Genomic DNA, 23,948 nt, shown 5'->3' with positions numbered 1-23,948 from the left:
TTTAAGGTAACCTAGCAATATTAAGAATCGATGATAAAATTTATGAGTTAATGATCCTGAACTTGATAAACCCCCGCACTAGAGTTTTAGGTAAAGTAACGTTATACACTTAGGGTTCAATAATTCACAATTTTGCATTTTAACAATATAGCCCTACTTTTTTCAAATTTTTTTTTAAATTATTTTTTGAGTACTATAACACAAAATTAATACATTAAGATAAAATTATTGTGATACTCATGGCAAAAAAGTACAATCGATTGAAAATAAACATATACTCTATTTGGTATAACGGCACATTGCCGTTATCATTATTTTTGGTTCCCATATGTGGCCGCCGAGCGATCGTGGGTTGTCGGGCGAAGAGAATTAAAATCACGTGTATGAGGTTGTTTTACAATATCCAATAACTATTACAACGAAATATTATCAGTAATACAATCAACTCAGGTAATGACGCTCCACCAGGCACGTTTTGTTTCTGCGAGATGCAAAAGGATTGTTTTCCGATTGACTTCGCTTACAAAAGAGACTGAAGTTGCGTCAGAGCGAAGAGACGTCAAAACCACCATTATTTAAAAAAAGGTTGCTATCTGATATCATAACCGCATTTGACGTTTCTTGATGCTCTCAAAATACAGTGGCGCCGTCAGGTATATTTAAGAAAAGAAAACCAAATAAACTACATTTGACAGCAAGTTTACGCGATATCGGTCGAAAGGTTGGGTTGATTGGTCTATGATATTCACTACGAATTTGTATATAAGAAATAATCAGTTAAAGTAGTTGAGTATAATAGTAATATATTAGAAATAGATTTATATTAATCATAAACTCTTAGTAGTGCACAATATAACTATGTTATTAGCAAATCGCATGGAATATATAAATCTAAGGTTCCTTCATCTTTGTTCCTACTTCAATTGGAATAGGCTATACGTAAATAAACATTTAGAAATAAATTTATTACTTACCCCTTACTGTTATGATAAAGCAATATTATGTCTATGATTTTCTTTATTATGACAGGTATTGCCCGCAAAACCCCTCTATGACTTCCTAAGTTAGATGATGTAATTTTATTTTACTGACGAACGTTTTAAGAGCACACAAATGCAAACGTTTCGTTTCAATTGACACTTTACGGTAAACAAAATGTTATTCTCTAAGTCAATTTATTGTTATTATATTTATTCCTCTTTATAATTCTGTAATTTTCTTTACATAAATACATAGTATTGTATTTTTGTTTTCTATAAAAACAGTATTTAAAATTACTATATTTGAAGTACGTACGTATAATATCTATGAATGATGAAACATATATGATCGAACAATTTTATTATCATTTTTATGATCAAATCACATAAAACTTCAATTTAATTCGGTATATCACAATATAGTTGTTATATATCATAATAAGCAGTAGCTTATATATTTTAACTCCATACAATAATAATTTATTTATTATATACATTATTATGTTTAAAAAGATAATGAAAGGAACTACGCCAGACAGGCCACATTATTTAATCAAAGTAATCATTATTAAGGTATACCCAAATTTGAATATTATAGGAAATTTATTTCAGATTACATCATTGAGTTCAAGTGTTTCAACTGTTTACTGCTTCACTGATTAAATTACTGTATATTTATACATCAAGACATTGTCAAGTACATTATAACCGTAAGATTCTGCAAATAAATCGAACAGGCGTGAACGAGACACCGTAGTATAAATAAAACCGCGACTAATTCCTTTAAAAACTGTTTTATTTCAAAGAATTATAGTCGCAATGTTCCGACGCCACGTGTACGAACTAAACGTTAACGATTCAGTCGTTTGCAACAAGTAGAGAGCCATGTAAATAACCGAAACGTCTGCACTATGTGACATATCGCTTGAAGTTTTTACGAGAAGGGTCAATAGCAATACAAACAAACACCGCACTCATATTTTTAACTTTTTTAATAGGGATAACTTATATAATATGCTAGGGATAGTCCCAAGGATTCTTCTCTAGTGACAAAAGGATAAAACCATTCATAAATGGAGAATCACATTTTATCACCTGCTCAATAAATACAGTCAACAGTAAGCATAATCTTAAACAATTTAATCCGTAAATGATATAGTCATTTCAGTCGCGCGTACGGCGCGCGACGGGGGAACACGCGGCGAATACGCGGGCCGGTCGGGGCGAGCGCGCCTCGGCGTCAGGGGCGCGGCGGGCGCGGGCGGCGCGGGCGCGCGCGGCGCGGCTAGGACGACGAGCCCGCCGCGAACAGCCCCGCGCTGAAGGCGGCCGGCGCCGCGCCCGCGCCCGCCGCGCCGCCCGCGCCCCCCGCGCCGCCCGCGCCCGCGCCCGCGCCCGCCGCGCCGCGCGGCTTGGGCATGGGCGGCTGCAGGTACTCGTGCCGCGCCAGCCCGAACACGTCGATTCGCTCCTCCTTGCGATACGCCAAGCACGCGCGGATGAAGCTCTGTTATCGGAACATGCATGTATTAATACTCCTTGTGTTTACTCGTGGAATAAGGAAGACCAGCTAACTGCGCAAGACATATTATCGTAAACAAGTATGTGCGTGCCATAAACAAGTAAAAGTACGTATTCCCTCACTCTCATAATCCGAGATGGTAAATCCGATTAATTTAAGTGTACAAACTCCCAACTATTACTGCGAAAATTGGATGAGGCAGACCTGGGGTTTGAACCCAGGACATCGTATCAGCGGCCTCATGTCTAGTACAGACACTAGTAAAACGAGGCAGTCGTGATGTAAATTGTTAGCAATTGAAATAAGCAACTGATAGGACAACTGCATAGGATCCCAATGAAGCAACCTAGCTTTATTGACACTGAAAATTCTTCCTTCGAAGGTGGTTAAATGTATGTAATATATACATATTTTTATTGTATTTAATATGTACTCACCTTAGCCTCATTACTGACTGTAGGTTTGTTGGCAAACTGAACTTCAGTTGCCTTTAAAATAGTGTTTTCTTCTAAAATTGTTGCCTGGCTCTGGTTGTGTCCAAAAGGCTTTTTGCCGTACAGACACTGATAGAAGATAACACCTACACTCCAAACATCCACCTTACTACTGATCTTTGGTGGGTTCTTGCCGACTACAAAACACTCCGGTGGCAAATACCTTGAAACCAAAACAAAATATCGATTATAATTTTGCCATTTAGCTTAAAAAAAGTTCGGTTTTTTTAATGAAATATAATAAAAAAAAGAGATTATCATATTTTAAAAAATAATTATATCAATTACTTACCAATAAGTGCCTGCACCTTGGCTGGTGAGGTCCATTCCATGGTCAGGATTGTAGTTCTCCTCATCCATCACCTTGGAGAGACCAAAATCTGTGATCTTGATCTCGCCGCAAACATTACCTTCCGTCAGCAGAATATTACCAGGCTTTAGGTCATAATGTATCACGGGCGGCTTAATCTCGTTCAGGTACTTAAGAGCTGACACTACTTGCATCACAATAGACCTTGCCTCACGCTCTGGTATTGTCTTATGCTAAAATACATAAAAGAAAATGTCAATATTTAATGTAACAATATTATATATAATATTGTAATAAAATAAACTGATAAATTTACTTGAAAAATAAATAGAAAATAAACTTTTTTTACCTGCTTGAGATAGAAATCGAGATCATGTCCATTGCAGTATTCGAGAACTGTACAAAACGAATTTCCATCTATTTCAAACACATCATAAAGTTTAACAATCCGAGGGTGGTCTAGTGCCTTATGTATATTGTACTCCCGAAGTGCATGTCTGTAATTAATACACAGATAATTAAATAAATATTCAAATAAACTGAAGTTAATCTTATAATAAAATTACTATATCAAATAATCCACAAAAAAAGCTTATAATTAATAATTGCAAGACTAAATTGAAACATTATACATATATAATATTATATATTCAAAAGATGATAAAAAGCAATGCAACAAAATGCCCATCAAAACTAAAGACATTTATATTGCTTAAACAGGGCTGGTATACAGACTCACTTGATGTAGTTGGCCTTTTTGTCCTCTTTCCAGTCTTTGTTAAGCTGATGAACCTTGCAGGCAGTGTAACGCTGCTCCCGGAGATCAAATGCTTTATGAACTTCACTAAATCCACCTTTGCCCAATAGCATTAGCAGCAAATATCTGGAAATATAGCAGGTGCCACAGTTTATATAAAATATATATGTAACTTTACTATAAATATAAACTCAATTTGTCTCAGATTCTGTTGTCTCATAAGGATTGAGGTAAAGTTGACTTTGAAAATGACACTAAGCCTATAGGATATTGGCCAAAATTTTATATGTATTATTTACAAGAAAAAATCAAAGTTTACATAAACTGTATGCAAAAACAAATATATGAAAGTATAGAAATAAATTATTATCTTACCTATCAGAGAGCACAGGATGCTGTGAAAAACGGCTTTGGTCTTCATTATGTATCCGCTTTAATTCTCGAATATGTAGATTTCTTTCTCTTTCTAATTTTTCCATTTCTAGCTGCAAATCAGTATCTTCTTTTTTTAAGGCACTTTGCCTCAACTACAAGGGATAAAATTAAATTAGCATATTATATAGTCTTGTTATTTTTAAAAACTATCATCGTAACAATAAATAACAAAGAATTAAAATTTGTATAGTACAACCGACCATCTACCGAGGTCAGTATTCATATGCGACGCAATTATACTCATAAGTAATAATTTCCTTCAGTTCGTGATAAGCCATCAAGGGCCGCGCGTGCTCGCTAACAATTGTACCATAATATCGTCTCATCTCGTTTGACAAAGATATTATAGATGTTTAATAGGACAAACAAGTTCATTATTTGCTAAAAGTGTATCGCAGATAGCAATAATTCGCAAACAATCAAGAATAGTAGTTAGTGTAATATAAGGAAACATTAAAGTATGACATATTTAAAATTACATTACATTGAATATGTTTGGATTGGAAAATATTTATTGGAAAGATTTTGAATTCATTAGAAAATTTAAGAATGTTCTGATTAAGCTTAAACTAACCTTTAATATCTCATCAGCCTCATAGTACTCCTGCCACGTCATACTGGGCAGCGGGTCGGGTTTGAGGAAGGTGGGCGCATCCGTGCCGTTGTGCAGCGGCTGCGGCTGCGGCGTGGCGGGTGCAGACACGCTGGACGTTCGCTTGCCTCGTCCGCCCCCACCTTCGTTATTTGACGGCCGCTTCTTTGACAATAACTTTTTCTGCCTATCAATCTCCTCTTTTTCTGCTGTTATTTCTTCCTGCCGCCTATAAAAAATTTAGAAATTATTTGATTTGACATTTAAAAATAAAAATCAAAAGCAAATAATATTTTGCATGAATTATTCTCAGACTGCAGTAAATATTTTATTTTATAATTAAAATTAACTAACCTCGTAAGTTCTTGAAATGCATATCCATCAGTCCAGTTCTCTTGAAAAGTAGCACCGACACGCTGTGTAACAAACTGTCCAAGCCTTAATCTATTTTGCATACATCTCTGCCGAGCTTCCTTTTTTTCAATAGTACTTTTCTCATTTAACAATTTCTTTACCACTTCTATACATTTGTTTATATGTGACTTATGCTGATCTATAACCTGGAATTATAGAATTGGAATTAAATAATTTATATTTCATATTATTAACTAAAATTACAATGGAGTATATTCAATGACATACCTTGCTCTGTGCTTGAACTTGATGTTTTAACTCTTCATTACTTCTTGTTAATTCTTCTATTCTATTGTTTCTTACTTCTAAGTCAGATGAAGCTTGAGTTTCTAACTCTTGTATCCTCTGACATGTCAGTTCTGTTTGAATCTGTACCAATAATTGATTATTTAAATACCAGATATTCTTCGCAGTTTCACCTACATGAAATATTACATACTACAGCTTCTGAGGGTTATAGACTGACATTATAACTAATTAACCTTCTTGTAGCAAATATGCAATCCAAACCACATTTTTTTTTAATCCTATTTGTTAGATTATCATTTCATAGAATTGTATGAAAAAAAAATGTTGAAACACAGTTCTAAGTCCTTTACTGTATAGTTATATGGAAAAAATAAATTGATTAAAAAACTGCATACCTGTTTTACAGAAGAGTGAGGTCGCTGTTGTGAGGCGGAACGTAAAAAGTCAGCTCCCGAAGGTAGTAATGATGAAGGTGACGGTGGGTACTATGAAATAAATTTATATTGAGTACATTTTAGAAATAATATTTAAAGGATTACATATATCTAACACAATCTATTAGTATCTTACATTCTTAAATTTTATCATTAATTTAATCCTAAATCAATTTGTTAAGAGATACTAGTAGAGATCATTTTATAGTATATTTAAATATAATAATAGTACTATCGTAATCCAATGAGACGAGGAGTCTGATAAGGCAAGAAATAGTTTAAGCTATGAATAAATAATTTTATGTCCAATCCGATGCACAGGATTGTAAATACTGTTAACTTCCAAATTCCAAAACTGTCTTAAAACTTACATGAGAGAACTAGCCACTAAACCAATAATGCAATTAAATTACATGCAATATGTTGTTCATTAATTGTAAAAAAACTAAAGACAGTTTTTAGTTACTTAATTATATAGTTAAATGAACTAAATCTGATTCACTTTTTCACATACAATATTAATTTTATTACCATAGGATAGTTAGCGCCCTGCGGTGAAGGTGACTTAGCTCCAGCATGCCGAACAGGACTGGATGAGGGGTGCTTAGAAAAATATTCTCGAATATTTTTATCTGATGAATTGTGCCTCTGTTTACCACCACCTCCTCCACCACCGCCTACACCTTCTTCCCCTGAGAAAACATATAATTAAGGTTATTACAAATTCTATCATTAATATTAATAGAAATAAAATATAAATTAATTGTAATTACGATATTAACTTGTTCATTACTCTTGAGAATATATGCAGTTTGTTCTTAATATTCAATTAATTTATCATCATAATATATAGACAGATAGATTACATCTTTTTTATCTATATTATCAAAAATCATTGCATTACCTTTTCGTTTCCTCTTTCTCTCTGGCATTGCTATAGTAGGTGTGGCACCACTCGGTGGCACAAGAGCACTGCCGGGGACTGCATTTGAACCTCGCATAGCGGCAGATTTTTCAGGAGTCAAGGCATCCACTTCTTTGTCACTATGCGAAGACCCTGAAAGGATGAGCCACAAATTGATTCATTTATAAGGAATATGATTTGAGAAAACATTAAAATGTGCTTTATTTATGTATCACATTTCTTTATTTTGTATGAAACTAACATATAAATTTACCTACACATTAAAAATAAGGGCATAAAAGAAAATCTACTGGTCACAAGCTCAGTGTTCAGGGAAATAAACATCAACTCACTTTTCGACAAAGAGCTGAGCAGACCGATGTGGTTCACGTTAGTTCCACTTTTATAGTCATGCATTGTGTCACGCAATAGTTTTGGATCACAGAAGAAATAATTACACTTTCACAGTTCCTATCCGGCATTATACACAAAAAGTTGACGTCACAATCCTTTTTTCGATGGCAGTTATCCATAGAAGTTTTAGTCCTCAAAGTTCGTAAATAAGATTAGCCTCCAGAGAATTTGTGAGCGTTTAGTGGCAAACACTAACTTCACTGATCACATCACAAGGTTAAACTGCACTCCTACCACTTGTACACACTTTACCTGTGCTCATATTGGAGTCCTGATTATGTAGTGGCTGCCCCGTGTTGACAGTAGTTTGTGGTGCCATCTGAATTTGTGACCCAGCTGACATCTGTAAAGAAAGATGGCGTCTTTACATATGACTCGCCCAGTTTATTTCTGTTTTCACGCACAGTACGGGCATTTAGAAACACAATAAACACTACTCACAAGTTATTTACACATTAATAAGTTCATTTTTGATAATTTTCTTAAGTTTTCGCTTCAATAGTCCGTATAACCTAACTTGTTTGACAAGTCGTAAACGCCAGTCGTCGGCTCGCGACAATCGGATACGCATCCGCGGGGAGCGTTGAAGCGGGGGGCTGGAGAATGGAGATCGTCACGAAGTTCGCTTCGAATGTAATAATAATAACGACGGGCGAGGCGCCATTTTACAAGGATACAAGGCCAGAAGCATTGTTAATCCAATAAAACATAACACTGATATGGACATAAATTGAAAGTTTTATATAAATGTATCTGCAAGTTTGGCGTGATCGGTGTAGATCGCAATAGAATTTAGAACGGCAGGTCAACAGCCTATAATTGCATTCTAGGAAATCGCAATATTTTTTTTTAAATACCTAGCTAATGAAAGTAAACAATAAACTAGTTTTGGTTTGAAATACAGACGATAAATAGGTAGATATGGAATTCTCACAATAATGAAAGGAAAGGTTTAGCAAATATTTGGAAATCAAAAATTTGTAATGAAAATATACAAAATCAGTCGGAATGAAATCGACTTGACCGATTATTCCCGCAACGAGGTGCGGTGGCAATGGCGGGTGGCGGGCGGAGTGCCACCGACCTGCGGCGAACGAGTACGTGATATCGGCGCTCGTGCCCCACAACAAACTGCTTACTGGACGTGTTACGTAGGCGTCTGTGCCGCGATGTACCAACATAAACACAGATATGAAGGTAGGTACGTACATAGTACATAGGTATGCTGTATGCGGCCAAGCTCTACGCGCGATAAACTTTTAACGTAATAAACATTGTAAATAATTATTGAGATAAAAAATCTTTGGTCATAATTGGTACTTTCAATAAGTATTATATTTTTGCTATCCTGGTAGCATAGGAAATTTAAGATATTTCAAACTATATAATCAAAGAATAATTAAAAATATTTCATGAAACGTAAAAAATAACAACAGTTATTACGATAATTTGCACATCAAACTACGTAGTCACTTGTTATGTTATGTTCCATTCTATTTTTTCTTATCAACAAAAGATATAGCTCTTTAATTATGTCTCAAATTACAATAGGTACATACTCATTCTTCACCTGCCTAGGCAAAAAATGTGATTCACCAAAATCAGGTAGAGTAAAATTTCTTTTGAATAGTAAACAATTTTTCAAAAGTTTTTTTTAACGATAACGGTTTGTTCAAATATTTCATCTGATTTTAGTTATGACAATATACATATTCCACAAAACATAACAACATCAAGTTTTCCTGCGATAATACCTAGTACGATCGAATATATTGTGTTGCTAAATCAAAAGAATGTTAGGAAATGCTTGAGCTAAATTCAATCAGTGTCTTTGTTCTATTGTTCTTTATGTTACTGGAAAGACTCAAGATAACGCATATTACGGCTATTATATTATGTCTCATTAAATTTAATTTAATTTACAAAGTACCTACTAGTAGTCTAGTCATAAAACCTATTAATATAATTAATTGCTATAATATGAACTATTACAAACTTACAACGTCAACCAATAATAGACATTCTGCAAACAATCATTAATTATTGCAACCTTATAGCTATGTAAATATACATACCTATTCGATAATACGATTCATTTGCAGTTAATAATTAATTTACAATTGAAAATCGAACCCGAGATAGTCCAGCGAATAGAATACTTGAATTAAACTGAGGATTGTAAAAGATAACATCGTGAGGAAATCTGCACGTGTCGGATGAGATTTTGACATATTATGTATCGATCAGTCAATATTGAAAGTAGCACCAAACTCTCAAGAGAAGAGTAGACCTTGCACTAGCAGCAATACGGGCTAATTCTTATCAAAGTAGGGTTTTAATAAACTATTAAAAATTAGAGATTGAACTATTTTATCTACAATAAAGAAAGGCAAATTGTTAGGTTGCTAACTCATATACCTTTTACTTTTACAATTAGGCATTGAAATACAAATATTAAAAACCATATACAAAAAAATCTAGAGTTGTAGGTAACCAGCTTTTGATGGTAAACCGTTTCGATGAATCGTATTTTGTAACATATAAATATATTATTACATATAGAGTTAACTTGCTAGACAATATAAAAGGTTCGAGTTATTATAATTATTGAATTTTAAATAAAAAACGCTAGTTTTTATTTTACCTGATCGTCATAGTTTTAAAACATTTAAGATATATATTTTGGCTGACTGTTACGCTTCAAATTATCTTTACAAAATATGCAAACACAAACAGCTAATTTTATTAGTTGCTATATAAAGTAACATTACGTAACATTTTATTGTAAACAATTGTAACAAACCGCTTCAGTTTGCTACGTTAAATTTTCAAACGGAAAATAGATTATATTTGAATCGTTATCGCCAACTTGTAACATATTATCTAATAATTCGAAGTAGCTATTCAAAACAATATATAAACTAAATGGCAATCACAAAAAAACAACCAGTGAGTTTTGGACTCGGCGTATCAAAACGGTGAAAACATATCATACGGGCATATTAGTATTATCATCGTAACGTTGCCGCTCTGCACTCCCTCCGGTGCCTCCTGCCCCCGCCTCTTCAATTCAAAGCAACCCACCTCCTTACTGAACTAACAACTGAGCAATATTTAAGCGAATGCAACGCATTTCGACTGAATCAAATTAACGATAAGAATAATAATGTATCACGTGATGTCGATATGAGTTAGAATATCGACGTCTCATTTTCTGGCAAGGCTAACTGACGTATATATCAGATAACAAGCGTTAGAATCAATCAATTCCCAAACAAATTAATAACTATGATGTGAAAAGGCACGTTTTTATTTTCAACGAATACAGTTGTTATGTAAAAAAGAGGATTAATTTTTAATTTTTTGGCATTTACGTAAACTGAAATGTTCCGTATAAACAGAATTTTCACATCAAAATAACTCAAGTTTCAAGGCTTTATACTGTATGTTTACGTTGTATTATATTTTATGAGACATACTTTATTACGTCAATGCAGTCAAATAGAAAATCGCCGCTGTGAGAGTTCGTTGCAAACTGGCTGAACTACTTATAATGTACCAATATTTCTCATGTAGGAGCTAGACGTAAATAATAAATTCGCATACACAAAACGGTGAAAATATTAACAATCAATTAATCTCAATTCGTCTAAAGAGTGACATCATAATTAAAAAAAAATAATGCAGACGGGAAATTATTCTAGGAGCTTTAAACAAAGCACTTATGACGTTTTCGATGTGTTAAAAGTTACGTGCAAGGCGTGTGAGAACTACAGAGTATATTTCCGTTGGTTGATATTTGTTTGGGCAAACGAGCGCTAGACGCCAAATTACTTTACTCGATAAAGTAATTTGCCTGTTACGATGGGCATATGTAAAAGAAAGGTGTTATAACTTAGAACAGTCGCGAACTTCATGCGGGTAATAATCAGCTAGTACTATTGTATACTACCTACTTTGCGTAATCATTTTGTTAATGTCTAAGCCGTCGAATGATTTACCTCGTAGAACTTATTGTCGTGTCTATATTTAGCACACCTAGCACCAGGCGAATGGAAAGTTAGCGAGCTGGCAACAATATTTACGTACGTCGAAGTATAATATAATATATGTCCACGTAGCATATACCTCGAGCAATCGCATAATTAATTGAATGATAGATTATATTGTCATCGAATTCTTTGAAGAAAGATCGTAATAATTTATAATAAAAATGCATACCGGTTATGTAACTAATACTTATTTTTTGTTATAACGTTGATAAAAATATTACAAATAGTGAGAAATATTCATTTCAATCCTCGTACATGACAAGAATTTTTATTAAATTGTAATAAACTCTATACTGCGTGATACCTCGTATGGATGTATAATGATCTAAGAAGATTGTTATCTTGTATTACGCAATTTATTCAATATTGATGCCGCAAAGGCCTAGTACTATGTTCTAACTATTCCTATTAATATTAAATTAAAAAATATCTTTGGTCAAGGTCAGTAAAACGAGAGCCGTTTGATCGTTTTATAAAATAGCAAGATTGTTAGGGGCGCGGCGTGTGCATAAACTGCGCCGCAGGAAACTGCGTCTCGATGTTGAAGACAATCAATACTCAGTCACATCTCTGTCCCGCATTCATTGTGGAAGCGCAGTTCCACGGACCCCGAAATCCCCTCTTCCGGTGCGGTATTCAGCCGCGTGCTGTTTAACCCAATTTTCTAGTGCGAGGGGTGTGCAGGGCCCGAGGTGAGAGCGGGCGAGGGAGGGCAGAGCGCAATACCAGCCACAAGTGTGCAACGCCAACGAGGCGCCACGAGATTCGAATCCGACCCTGCACTATTGATTATTTATTGTGCTGCCATTCTATGCACTAACTTCTCATGTTAACGTTTTTTAGCTTACGACTTTACTGACGGACTCTAGTTTATTTTTCGCTAAAATCATTAGTTTTAACATGCTCGAGTTAATATAAATCAATAATTAATAACCAATTCTAACGAACTATAGTATAACTATAATTACAAAACTTTATTATTTTAATGATAAAATATTTATACATATTATATATACATATTAATATATTTCATAGATGTTAAGAAATAGATGTTTCCATTTTTCAAAATAAACATAAAAAACTATGGCCAAACATCCAGAAAACGCAAATTATAAAAAAAAGACATTGTAATATATTATGTGTTTATCTAAACAAGTCGCTTATCAAATTGGATAAGGGGAATAATTTTTGTTTTTTAGTATTTTTAAAATTAAGTTACATAGCAAACTAAATTTTAATATGAAATTAAATCATCAGAAGAAACTAAGGAAGTTCGACAGTAGGATAATCTTTTATACACGTGCGATAGTAACAAACTCGTGCTAGTTTTAAATTATGAAAACATTACATAATCTACTATTAATTAAATAAAATTGTTTCTACTATAACGTACGTCAAATTTTTATTGCTCGATTAAAAAACAGCAAAACTATAGATTTCTACTATAATTTGATTATGTATTATAAGCAGTATAGTTACAATGAAGTAATTAAAAAAGCCTATATTGTTATTACTCGAAGAGGATTAAATATACCTCTATATATATATTTTCTCTAGTGTTGAATACAAGTCGACTCGACAAAGCAAGTCAAGCGAGCGTAGCGAGCATGCGCGGCGCTCCATTCACAACAAATGACGTGTCGCCTTGGGGCGAACCGGCTGGTTAATGCGCTCTACTTATCGTATGTTTTTACTACAATTGCAATAAGTAAAACTAAGGAATTTGAATTATAAATTTAGTTTAACTATGATAATAAATAATATAATATTTGTCTCATTCTGAGTATTTGTATATTGTTATAAGAACCGGCGTTTAAAGCCGGCCGGTGCGGCGCAGTGGGTCAGGCGAGGCGGTACGGGCGGACCTTGCAATGTCGCGGCGTGACGCTCAGCTGACGCATGACAGACCGCCCGCCCACCTCCGCTAGCCCCGCGGCGCGCGTTCATTGCCTCCGCGGCAGTCTGTACGAGCGGACGTTTCGTATGCAATGTACGTGACGAAAACATTTAATGTAAATAATTACGATTTTACTTTCGAAAACACGTCTAATGATGTCAGCTATATATACTGCTGATAAATTGAATATCCAATTTTCATAATTTGTGCCTCGTGCCTGAATAGTGAAATGTATACCAATTGTTAGTGAGTGCGATTTAGATCAATTATGCTGGAGTGCGGTGACGATCGGTGCGAAAGGTCGGGTTGTGTAAAAATAACTGCGGAACCGGGCGGCTAAGCGGTGGAATGAGGTTTGGCGGCACATTGTAGCCGAGGCGGGGCGAGGCCGAATGCGCCATATTATAATTTCCCTTCGTGTTGAATGTGCAAACCGACCGACTGAACGCTGTTTAACGCCTACCTATTTTTCTCTGTTTGCTTTTAAACGCCAACAGAAATCGAATATAAACTTCGGTTTCAGATTATCGTAATGTGTAACAATACCCAACATGCTTTGTAATTTGATATATGTATTGAATAACTGCAATTACGTGTATAGAAAATATACATAGATAATTGACAATAAGAGTGGCAAAAATAGTGTTTACTATTTATAAAAAAAACAATAAACACTAGGTGTTGTTTACCAAAGCAACGTGTGTAATAAAAATATATTCGAATGTACATGGACAGGGGTAGTTGGTTGGTGATAGACAGACGCGGGGCGCGGTGCAGTGTCGGTGACCCCGCGGCCCCGAGCCTAAGCCGCTTGCTATGCTCATCGAGGCCGTCCGCAAAACCGCCGACATATTCTAGCTCTCTTGCACACGTAAATATCTACATTCTACACTTTAGTTGTCACTCTCGCCAACATTGTCCCCATGTTAGGTCGACATGTTTTCGATTTCTTATCGTGACGTTCAGAAATATGTTCATTTTGTATAAAAATGATAAGATAAGTACAATAGCAATTAAATAACGTTGCGACGACTAGTTTAATATAAGTATCTACCTAATTACTAAAGTCGTTCCTTATTTGCACTTAAATACGTTTGAATGAATAACCTAAATAGTAAAAATAAAATTTTACCGTTTTATAGATCCAGTTAAATCGATAAATCAATATTATTATCGGTCGTCGCACGAACCCAATAAAACCATCAAGGTGACTGGCGCCACGCAGTAAGTGTAGCACAGATACAATAATCTAAATTTAGCGTATGCCATCATGCAATAGATAGTCATACAATGCGAGCGGCGGCTAAAGCGATATGTGATAATAATATAACAAGTCGTACGTTTCAATGTAAAACCAAAAAATGGCCAAACTCACCGTCCTGAACTCGGTGACTCGCTGGGTTTCTACTAGTATCGCCCCTGCGCTCACCTGCAAGCACGCGATCAATGCGCTCATGTAAACCATGCGTTTAGAAACCCCTCTATACTTTTAGAGCGATTTATAATTAGAACTGTTTTGTATTACAATATTGTGAACAGCGTTCCGCATACGTATCAGTTTTATTACATACGTACTCGAATCGTTAATGCTATTGAGGTTTCTGTCATTTTTTAAATTATTTTCATTACTAGTTCGATGGTAAATTTATTGCATTTGAATAATGCAAAGATTCGTACAGAGCAATGTTCTAAATGTATTACGTAGCCACTTTGCGCTCTGATTCCGCGCAGTCAGGCAGTGAGAGCACCAATCTGTTTGTAGGTTGATAAGTCACAAACGTACATTTACCGGCAAACTATTTATGTCCGTCCGCCATCTTGTTGTCGAATGACGAAATGGTAGTCTCATACCTACGACGCTCATTATAATAGACCGAGAACGGTACGCCATAACAACCGATATAGGTGTAGTACATACATTGCGATAAAAAAAAAGAAAATGTGGGTCGACTTCAAATAATTGCAAATGTTGGTTACTCACATATAATAATTCCGATGAACGATTAAGGGGCTTATTTGTTAAAAAGCGATCATCTGAATAACCCATAAAGCAAAACAACGTATAAAACCAATGCCCTGGCGCGGCAAAATGACGCGTCAATAGGTCCACGGAGGGGAACAGAAGAGAAGTGCGGGAAGGGGGGACGGACGGAGGCGAGACACATAATGGAATTACATATCTACATCACTTACTTGCCCGAGACCACAATATATGTGTATAAGCTATCTATATATATGTATATATCTAATATAAGCGGTGCGACACAGCACAATGATCTGCCGGGGCGAGTAAGCGCAACAGCGGGTCAGGTAGCAAGTTAACCGAAGCCGCCGTATTATCAGAAATCACGTGATATCAAAACTGAGATATCTCCAATCATTTGCAGTAATGTTAAAACCAATTTTATATTTTCTGTTAGTTTATAGCATAAAAGATTAACACAAATCATCATAACAAATCATTAATAAATATGACGGCCGTTAAATCGTAAATAAATACAGGAATTATTAAACAAAGAAGTAATCATATATTGAACGACAATTTAATGACATCATATCGAATATAAGTTGTTCGGGCCTGTTTCTTTCCATAATTGTAGCGATGCGGCCATTTTCTTTTGTACACGTAAGCGTGAGCTTGTGTGCTGACGTAGGCCAGTGATACATAGCAACGTCTCCGCGTTACCGATAAACTGAACTAACAACCTAACCGAGCCGCACAGAAATCCGAGAGCCGAGAGAACAAAAGAATCGATACAATAATATTATTGCAACTGTCGTCTCCGGAGACTAATAAGAAAATGCAATGATATAAATATCTGTTTAATTATCTACCTTTACATCTAATCTTTATTTTATCCCTAAGTTGATAGCGTGCGATAATTACTGGAGGAAAGGATATTAAAAAGACATTTTGTTATTAAATACAAAACAATAATTAACAACAAAAAAAGAAGAAATAGGCTAAAAGCTGGCTTGGTTTAGGTGTTAATGAACTGAAAAAAAAGTCGAGGTCTTGTTATCGATAATTGTAAAATAAAAAAATTGCATATAAAATTGATGCTGACCTTGGCGCCCAGAAAGCGAGCTTCCAGCAACTCCTGCTTGCGAGGGTCCAGCGCCGCCTGGAAATGCTCCATCTTGACGCCAGCGCCTAACAACAACACATCATGAATACACAATAATAGGCACTGTCGTAATAAAGGTCGTTTTTCAGACATTTTCTATAAGTATATGTTTATTCATCCTAAAGGTCAACATGTATCAAGTTTTGCTAATAATAATAGCTATTAAAAAAACCTCTAAAATATTGTATTCTCTTTTATTCATTACTATTCTTTTCTCGTAGTGACGATTAAAAAAAAACGATAAAGGAACCACATAAAATACCAAGCAAATTAATGCGAAGCCTCAAAGGACCGCCAGTGGTTCTGCTGTGGAATAATATGTGTTTAACACTACTATAGTACTATAAATAGCGTCAAAATATTCCTGACAATTCATATTTATCGATTATTATAGACTATAAGATATAGTAACGGTCACCGCATAGAACATGTTTCGACAAGTATCATCGAAAGAGCTATTCAATCGACCGAAACATATAATCACCAAGCAAATGCATGTAATATATATTTATTTACAGAGGCAGAAATAAATTATATTATAATCTGTGTAGAATGAAAGATTTATAGTATATAATAGACATCTATATTTAGTAATTGAATTGCTTTGTCAATAATATAAAAAAAGTTTCTGTCTCTTTGCAAGAAATCTTAAATAACGGCTATCTGTGACACACGTTTTTAAATTAAAAAAAATAGCCATTTTATAAGTAGGTATGAATCCGATAGCCAATTCAAGAAGCAGAATCTAGAATTGTTTTTATCATTTGACATCGTCTATTAACAGCTTGTGTTCACACAAGCTGTTTATACTTTATTTTTTAAGTAACAATCATACCTAAGCTAATTAAGAACCTGTGAATATTTTCATTCATATTTTTGGTAAATGTTTTAAGTTCATAAAACATACTTTATTTTAGAAAAATCTTATAATTCTGCAAGCAGATAATAAACAGATAAACCATTGTAAGTACCTCAGTATAAGCATACAATCACATTTAATTATATTTATTTAGAAGTTTATCAATTAATTATCAATCACTGCCGATCTACTGGGTTATTAAGTTAAATTATTAAACAAAGTTATAAAATAGCAGACAGGCGAATAAAAATAACATAAACCCTGTAAAAAAATTAGGATAACTATTTCGATACTATTATTTAAATAAACCTATTATATGTCAATCAATTTCAATTGACGCTATTTGTAACATATTCAAACAATTTTTATTAAAATTCCATAAATTATTATAACACATTATATATCTAATTAAATGATAAAGAATCTTACAATTCATAACTATTTTATTGATATGCGATGCTAAGCAATCACTGTAAGATGATATTACTCTTATGTTTTATTGAAATCAATATAAAAAAAACATCAAATATATGTTGTATATGTTTCAAGGTCGTAGATATGAGTTATCGCATCGTTAGTCGACAATAATGAGTTAATTTACAAATTAACTGCTTTGATTTCGTATTCACTTAAAACTAACAAACTTTACGTACCTAGTAAAATTTGATTCGATTTAAATGTACACAAGGTACGAACATTTTCAACTCGAATCAAATTAAGTAAAATTCCAATATAAATGCAATCTGTATAAATTACACTTTATTGATATACAAAATTTACCATAGGTTACTTTGAGGAACTGGTGAGCGCAAGTGTCATTATGTAATTAATAATTATTTATTTCCAACAATTAATTATATTTAATTCCCAGGCGTGATTAACCCATCGATATTATTTCAATAATTTTTAGTAATCAAATGTCCGTGTAGTGTTTATACTACTTTAAAGTTTTTAGAATATAGAGAAATATCTTAAATATTTTAGCAATATGCTTATTCTGTCCTCTAGGTTCTAAAATCAAGTTAATAAAATGAGTTAACAAGAAACAATATTTATTGGATATTTATGATCATCTTGTTAATTTTGAAAAGTATAAGACTTTTTGGCAATACTTATGAATTGTACCAAATATTATTTATTGTTATTCACAAAAATAACCATTCATTTAAACAGGTGAAATTATAAGGTGTTTATTTATTATTACGCATGACTTTTGGCTATTTATTGACTTTCCTGAAGGCCCTGACGCATCCATACATGGAGTACAAACACAGGTTGTGTGTTCAGCAATAAAGAACTTCGGAATGCTTTATATTTGCATTTTATGGTTCTAAAGAGCCCTATTAAACAATGAAAAATCCAAATTGATATTTTATTCGAATTTTGAATTGTTTTAGTAAATATTTATCAATTGTAATAGTAAAATATTATAAAAACTTACTTTTTTGATACTTTTTTAATGATTTATAAACTTTAATTAAGTTTAATTAAAAAGGGAAAGTAGCAATCATATTTGTTTAGAAAATAACTTTTATATAAAAATAAGCTTTTTTTAGATAAAAATAACAAAATATGTAGCACAAGTTTTGCTCTTTTTGGCTATGTAAAAAATAAACGAAAATTACTGGTAACATGACAGACAACGTTACTTCTATATGAATATATTCTTATTAAACTATGATTATAAAAAAGAATCGGTAAAATAGCATGAGGGGAGGGGGGGACGGGGTTTTGGCGCAGTATCTGGAGCAGACAGTGAGTTGGGAGAAGTTAGGCACCGTTATTTATATAGGTATGTATGTATGTTCAATGTACATATTGATCGCCTCCCCGGGCCACTCGCCACTATGATCTCACCTCCATCCTCTGTGACTCCCTCCCCCCTCATACCGCCTACCGCATAGCCTCTAAAGCCTACAACGAACCGACTGTCGGTGTCGAATATGCCCAACGTGACGAATGATTAAATATTCTTAGGTTACCTCAGACTTGAAAACTTAATTGGACGCTAAATAAGCAAGATGTTTTGATTAGTTTGAAACAATTTCTAACTGCATGACTATAAAATAAATGAAGAGGGATTTAAAAAATCTTTCTCTAATTTAACACACTCAAGTAGGTAGCAGAAGCAGTAAAAAGTCCTTACGCAAAAAATTACTTCGCCCATTTCTTTTCGGGCTCTTAGAAGTACATGTATTAAGGTTTCAGTTTATATAATGCACGTTCAAACTTTGTAGGCTTACTTAAGCACGTTTATTTTTTTGCTCTATATTACATTTTCTGTAGAAACACGAAAAAAAACAATCTCAAATATTTCCAAAATGAAACAATTAATTATTACAAACAGACTGTAACATTAATTCAGTTAATAAAGTGACTGGCTTCTTTAACGGGATGGTGGAAATGATCATTTATTTAGGTTAGTAAAACGTGTTCCTTGCAGCTTGCTTACTAGGAATTTAAAAAAACAATATTTGAAGACTATAAGGTCGAATTCGTGTAGTTTAGATACATATAAAGCAGGTTTTTGAATTATATAGTATTTTTATGCTTATTATATACAGTACTGACCATAGTCAGTTATAATATCGATGATATAGAAATCGAAAGTATCGATATTATTAAAGTATCCGAGGTCACCGCTCAAATATCGACAGACTTATCAATGCAATATTGACTTGCAACGTACGTTATACGCATTTGATATTAAGTGCATAACGGTTCGCAGTTAGTATGTGTTGTAAAATACTAGTGTTGTTACCCAGGCATTTACGGATTCAAATACAGTCAAACACAAACAATTTTTCACCCGGTTTTGTACTTATCTCGTGCTCGGGAGATGAAAGAAAACTTCATGAAGAAATCTTTGCATTTCAAATTTATCTGTATGTTGTCAATATACGAGCAGATGGATAGCGTAAACTCTGAAATTTGACAAATCCCTATGGGGGTATCGTTTGCCTAGCGATGGGGATTTAAGTGTTACTATTACTTTAAACGTTCTGCTTTCGTATGATACCATTCGATTTCATTCAATAGTTTTGGTGTAATAGAGGAAAAAGGATTTAATTAGCAACATTTACATTTATGATAAAAAAGATAAATATATTATTTTAATACGTGTTCGTGGTAATAATTACCACCTAACTATGTCAAAAACCGTAAAACGAATATTTATTCATGATACACTAACAATTTATCTTTCTGTTTAAAATATTGTCATTCTAATAGATTTTCAGGCTTCTGGATTCTGAATGTTCGAATAGCACTACCGCATCCATACACATACGAGCCAATTACGGTACAGTCGAATCATTTTTTCGATGCAGTTACCGCATCGAATTAATGAGAGGAGAAATAAGAGAGATATGATGATGCACTAAATTCTAGATAAACGATACTAGCGCTATTTTATGTTAGTCAATGACACAAAATTTTATGTTTATCACTCACATATTATAAAACAAAGTCCTTTTATCTGTCCCTATATCCCTGTACGTTTATATCTTTAAAACTACGCAACGGATTTTAATTCAGTTTTTTTAATAGATAGAGTGATTGGAGAGCAAGGTTTTTGTATTTAATACATGCACAATATAGTAATGAAACACTGATAATTTTATATTTATTTTATTTCTAATGCGATATCGTAATAAAATAAAGTATATAGTATATTTAGTACCAGCATTACACCCGTGCGAAGTCGGGGCGGGTCGCTTGTTTAAATATAAACGTTCGTTAATATAAAAATAAAGGTGTATAAAGGTGTTTTTGTTTTAGTTCAGTGCTATGTTATTATATACGTTACTTAAAATATTTATAACAATATTGATTTAACATGAACTAAGATTTCAGGAGTCATTTTTACGTAAAAGGGGAATGGATATCATATGTCAATTTTTTGTTGTAGTAGTTTTTTTTTACATTTCATCTTTTTTTTAACCGTTAACCAAATACGGCTATGAAAGTGTATAAGGAATTATAATTGTTGAATTATAAGCAATTTTATTAAATAAACTATATATAATATATATAATTATTATACGTGTGATGTATGCTGAAAATATATTCCCTTGTTTAATTATAAATGTATTTCAAATTTAGGTTATTGATGAAGACAATAAGAAGCTCGACTAAAGCCTTCGTGGACTTGATACGTGCGATTTTCACATATGAGAAAATATTTAACCGGTTTCGATGATACTCACTTGGGCACAGGGAGTAAATAAATACGTGATTAAAACCTGTTCACCAAACATGTTAAAATTTCGTTTTAACAATCTACATGAAAAGCTTCTTGTTTCTCTCTGATTAAAAAAACTATTTAATTTTTTCTTATTTTAGCGACATAAACCATTGAGAGTAAATGTCAACTACTTATTTTAAAATAAAAATGAATAGCATTAAAATAAAAGTAGGTGTATTTATAAATAAAAAAGCTATAAATAACTTTAGTTTGGTTTCCTTTTAGTAAATAATTAAGTTGAAAATAAATCTATAGGTCTTGTGACCTTGAAAATATTTTCATCTTTTGCTACCCACATCCACTGTTTTTGACAAACTATAATTTGTTAAATATCTATTATATACAAAATAAAATAATAATTATAAATGATCAAAAGTCTATGTAAGGAGCATGTTAATGACAGACGAACAAACCATAGATACTATTGCATAACTCTCGCCTTTTTATGTCAGCCGCGAATACACTAACCGTGCTATATAACATAACGTAGGTAACTAACTGCTAAAAACCCAGCCTAGAGAATACATTTTATCAATTCTTTAATTTATTATTTAATTGTTGTAAATAAAATTAATGAACGTTAAAAAAAAGTTTATTAACTGTCAAATTTTCAAGAACTCTTTGACATGTGATACGATGATATTCTCAAATGTATATCTAAAATATTTTATGATGTATAGCATAATAGAACAAACAAGTTAATTTACTTAAGTATCAGTAAATTGTTAATTTACTTAAGTATCAGTAAATTCATAAGTATGATGTCCTCTAATATGCGAAACTACAATACTTTTTACATCATCGAACGCTAAACGAACGAATGATTGGCAGAAAATTGTAGGTGACAATTATGCTGTGTGTACAAAGTGACAAATAAATTCACCGCGTGAGCGATATGAGTGAGAAGCGAGCAGCTGTTATTGTATACGGACAGGCGTGAGTCGTCGAGAGTTAGGCGAGTGAGTGCAGGGCACTGGCGGCCGTCACCGCAGATAGTAGACACCCACCCTTGCAGCGGGAGTTGCGCCGGCCGCGCTCGTTCGGACGATCGCTCATCGCAAACGACTCCTTGAAATGCATCTTCCAACTCCGCTCCGTGCCCCATTCACATTCACGTTTATCATCAGCACACAATCCAAACACTGACACCGACTATCGTCGCACACTATTAGTTTCGTCTACTGTTACAAGAAGCGCTTTGCGCTATATTACCGATTCCGATATATAATATGGACCGATGAAGACGAGGTAACGAAACGTAAGTTTCATTAGGCGCGAACCTATACGACAATCGGCCCCGGGCGTGGACTGGCTCGTGATGCGAACGGTCGTCGCCGTCGCCTCTACCGCGAGACCGGACCTCGCGTCTCGGGGTGAGGATGCGGGAATCGGCTTCGGCGCAATACCCGTCACGAAAATAATAGGAACAGTGAGTGCACCTCAGAGGCGCGACGCGACGCGGTCGGTGCGAGCGAGACGCGGATAAACACCAGACTGTTTACTTACGGTGTTCGAGAGCGGGGCGCCGGGGCGCGGTGCGGGGGCGATTGCCTGCAATCCGCGCGGTGCAATTACTTGCTCGTACTCCACAATTTTATCCTAACATGGGCTCATATAAATATTTCAAATAAAAGTATAAAAGCTTATGTATCAATGGTTTCATATATACGGATATTGCGAATTGAGTCTTAGTTTAGAATTTGTAAGGTATTCGTAAAAAGTAGGAATAATTAAAAGGAACATATTTTATAAATAGTAAGAGAGTTCAGTAACAGACGAAATTAACCCTTTTGTGTTCGTTTGTTATGTTTCAAATACAAATGGCTGGTGGAGTTTTAACAGTAGGTGTATAATGGTTTAGTGGTAAGCAGTTGTACGATCAATCGGCGAGCCGTGCATCGAGCGGTGGTGACTGCATTCCGACGCCCCAGCCTCGTCCCGCGAGGCCTCACCCCCCATCCTTCCGGCGCTGGCCACGTGACGCGCCGATTAGCCGTCGAGTGTGCCACCGCGACCAAAATAGAGCGCACGCATACAAATCTCGCATCTCGTTCTACTTCACTAAGCTCTCACGCCTCTTTTCAGTCTCTTGTCTAACTTTTCCCGAACGCTTGCCATAAACTAGCGTTATAGTTCAACTCGGTGACAAATGTTTGTCTTCAATTTTCAATCGAATGAAATCATCCATACAAAACAGTGTTTTCAATGTCAAGTTTATATTAAAAAGCAAAGCAAAGCAATCATAACTGCGTTTGATTATT

At 34.3% G+C, this 23,948-nt stretch overlaps 1 protein-coding gene across 7 annotated transcripts; it reads right to left on the bottom strand.

Annotated features, from left to right (window-relative positions):
* Positions 1 to 1,954: 1,954 nt before the first annotated feature.
* On the bottom strand, positions 1,955 to 23,181 carry LOC124533923 (serine/threonine-protein kinase tousled-like 2). Of its 7 annotated transcripts, XM_047109512.1 has the most exons (16): positions 22,695 to 23,181; positions 16,523 to 16,608; positions 14,830 to 14,883; positions 7,758 to 7,848; positions 7,092 to 7,244; positions 6,719 to 6,879; positions 6,149 to 6,238; positions 5,733 to 5,873; positions 5,445 to 5,650; positions 5,073 to 5,319; positions 4,439 to 4,590; positions 4,046 to 4,189; positions 3,656 to 3,803; positions 3,289 to 3,539; positions 2,940 to 3,159; positions 1,955 to 2,487 (listed from the first exon to the last, which is right to left on the bottom strand). In XM_047109512.1, the coding sequence occupies exons 1-16, from the start codon at positions 22,765 to 22,767 to the stop codon at positions 2,266 to 2,268; spliced, it is 2,439 nt and encodes an 812-aa protein (XP_046965468.1). In that variant the 5' UTR covers positions 22,768 to 23,181; the 3' UTR covers positions 1,955 to 2,265. The 7 variants fall into 7 exon arrangements, with proteins under 7 accessions (XP_046965468.1, XP_046965469.1, XP_046965470.1 ...); XM_047109513.1 differs by lacking the exon at positions 14,830 to 14,883 and having other exon boundaries at positions 22,695 to 23,180; XM_047109514.1 differs by lacking the exons at positions 16,523 to 16,608; positions 22,695 to 23,181 and adding an exon at positions 15,436 to 15,516.
* Positions 23,182 to 23,948: the final 767 nt, after the last annotated feature.

This window comes from Vanessa cardui, chromosome 11 (genome assembly GCF_905220365.1).
Source record: "Vanessa cardui chromosome 11, ilVanCard2.1, whole genome shotgun sequence".
Lineage (NCBI taxonomy): Eukaryota > Metazoa > Arthropoda > Insecta > Lepidoptera > Nymphalidae > Vanessa > Vanessa cardui.
The sequence above is the reverse complement of the archived record's forward strand: the minus strand, read 5'-3'. Positions and strand labels throughout refer to the sequence as shown.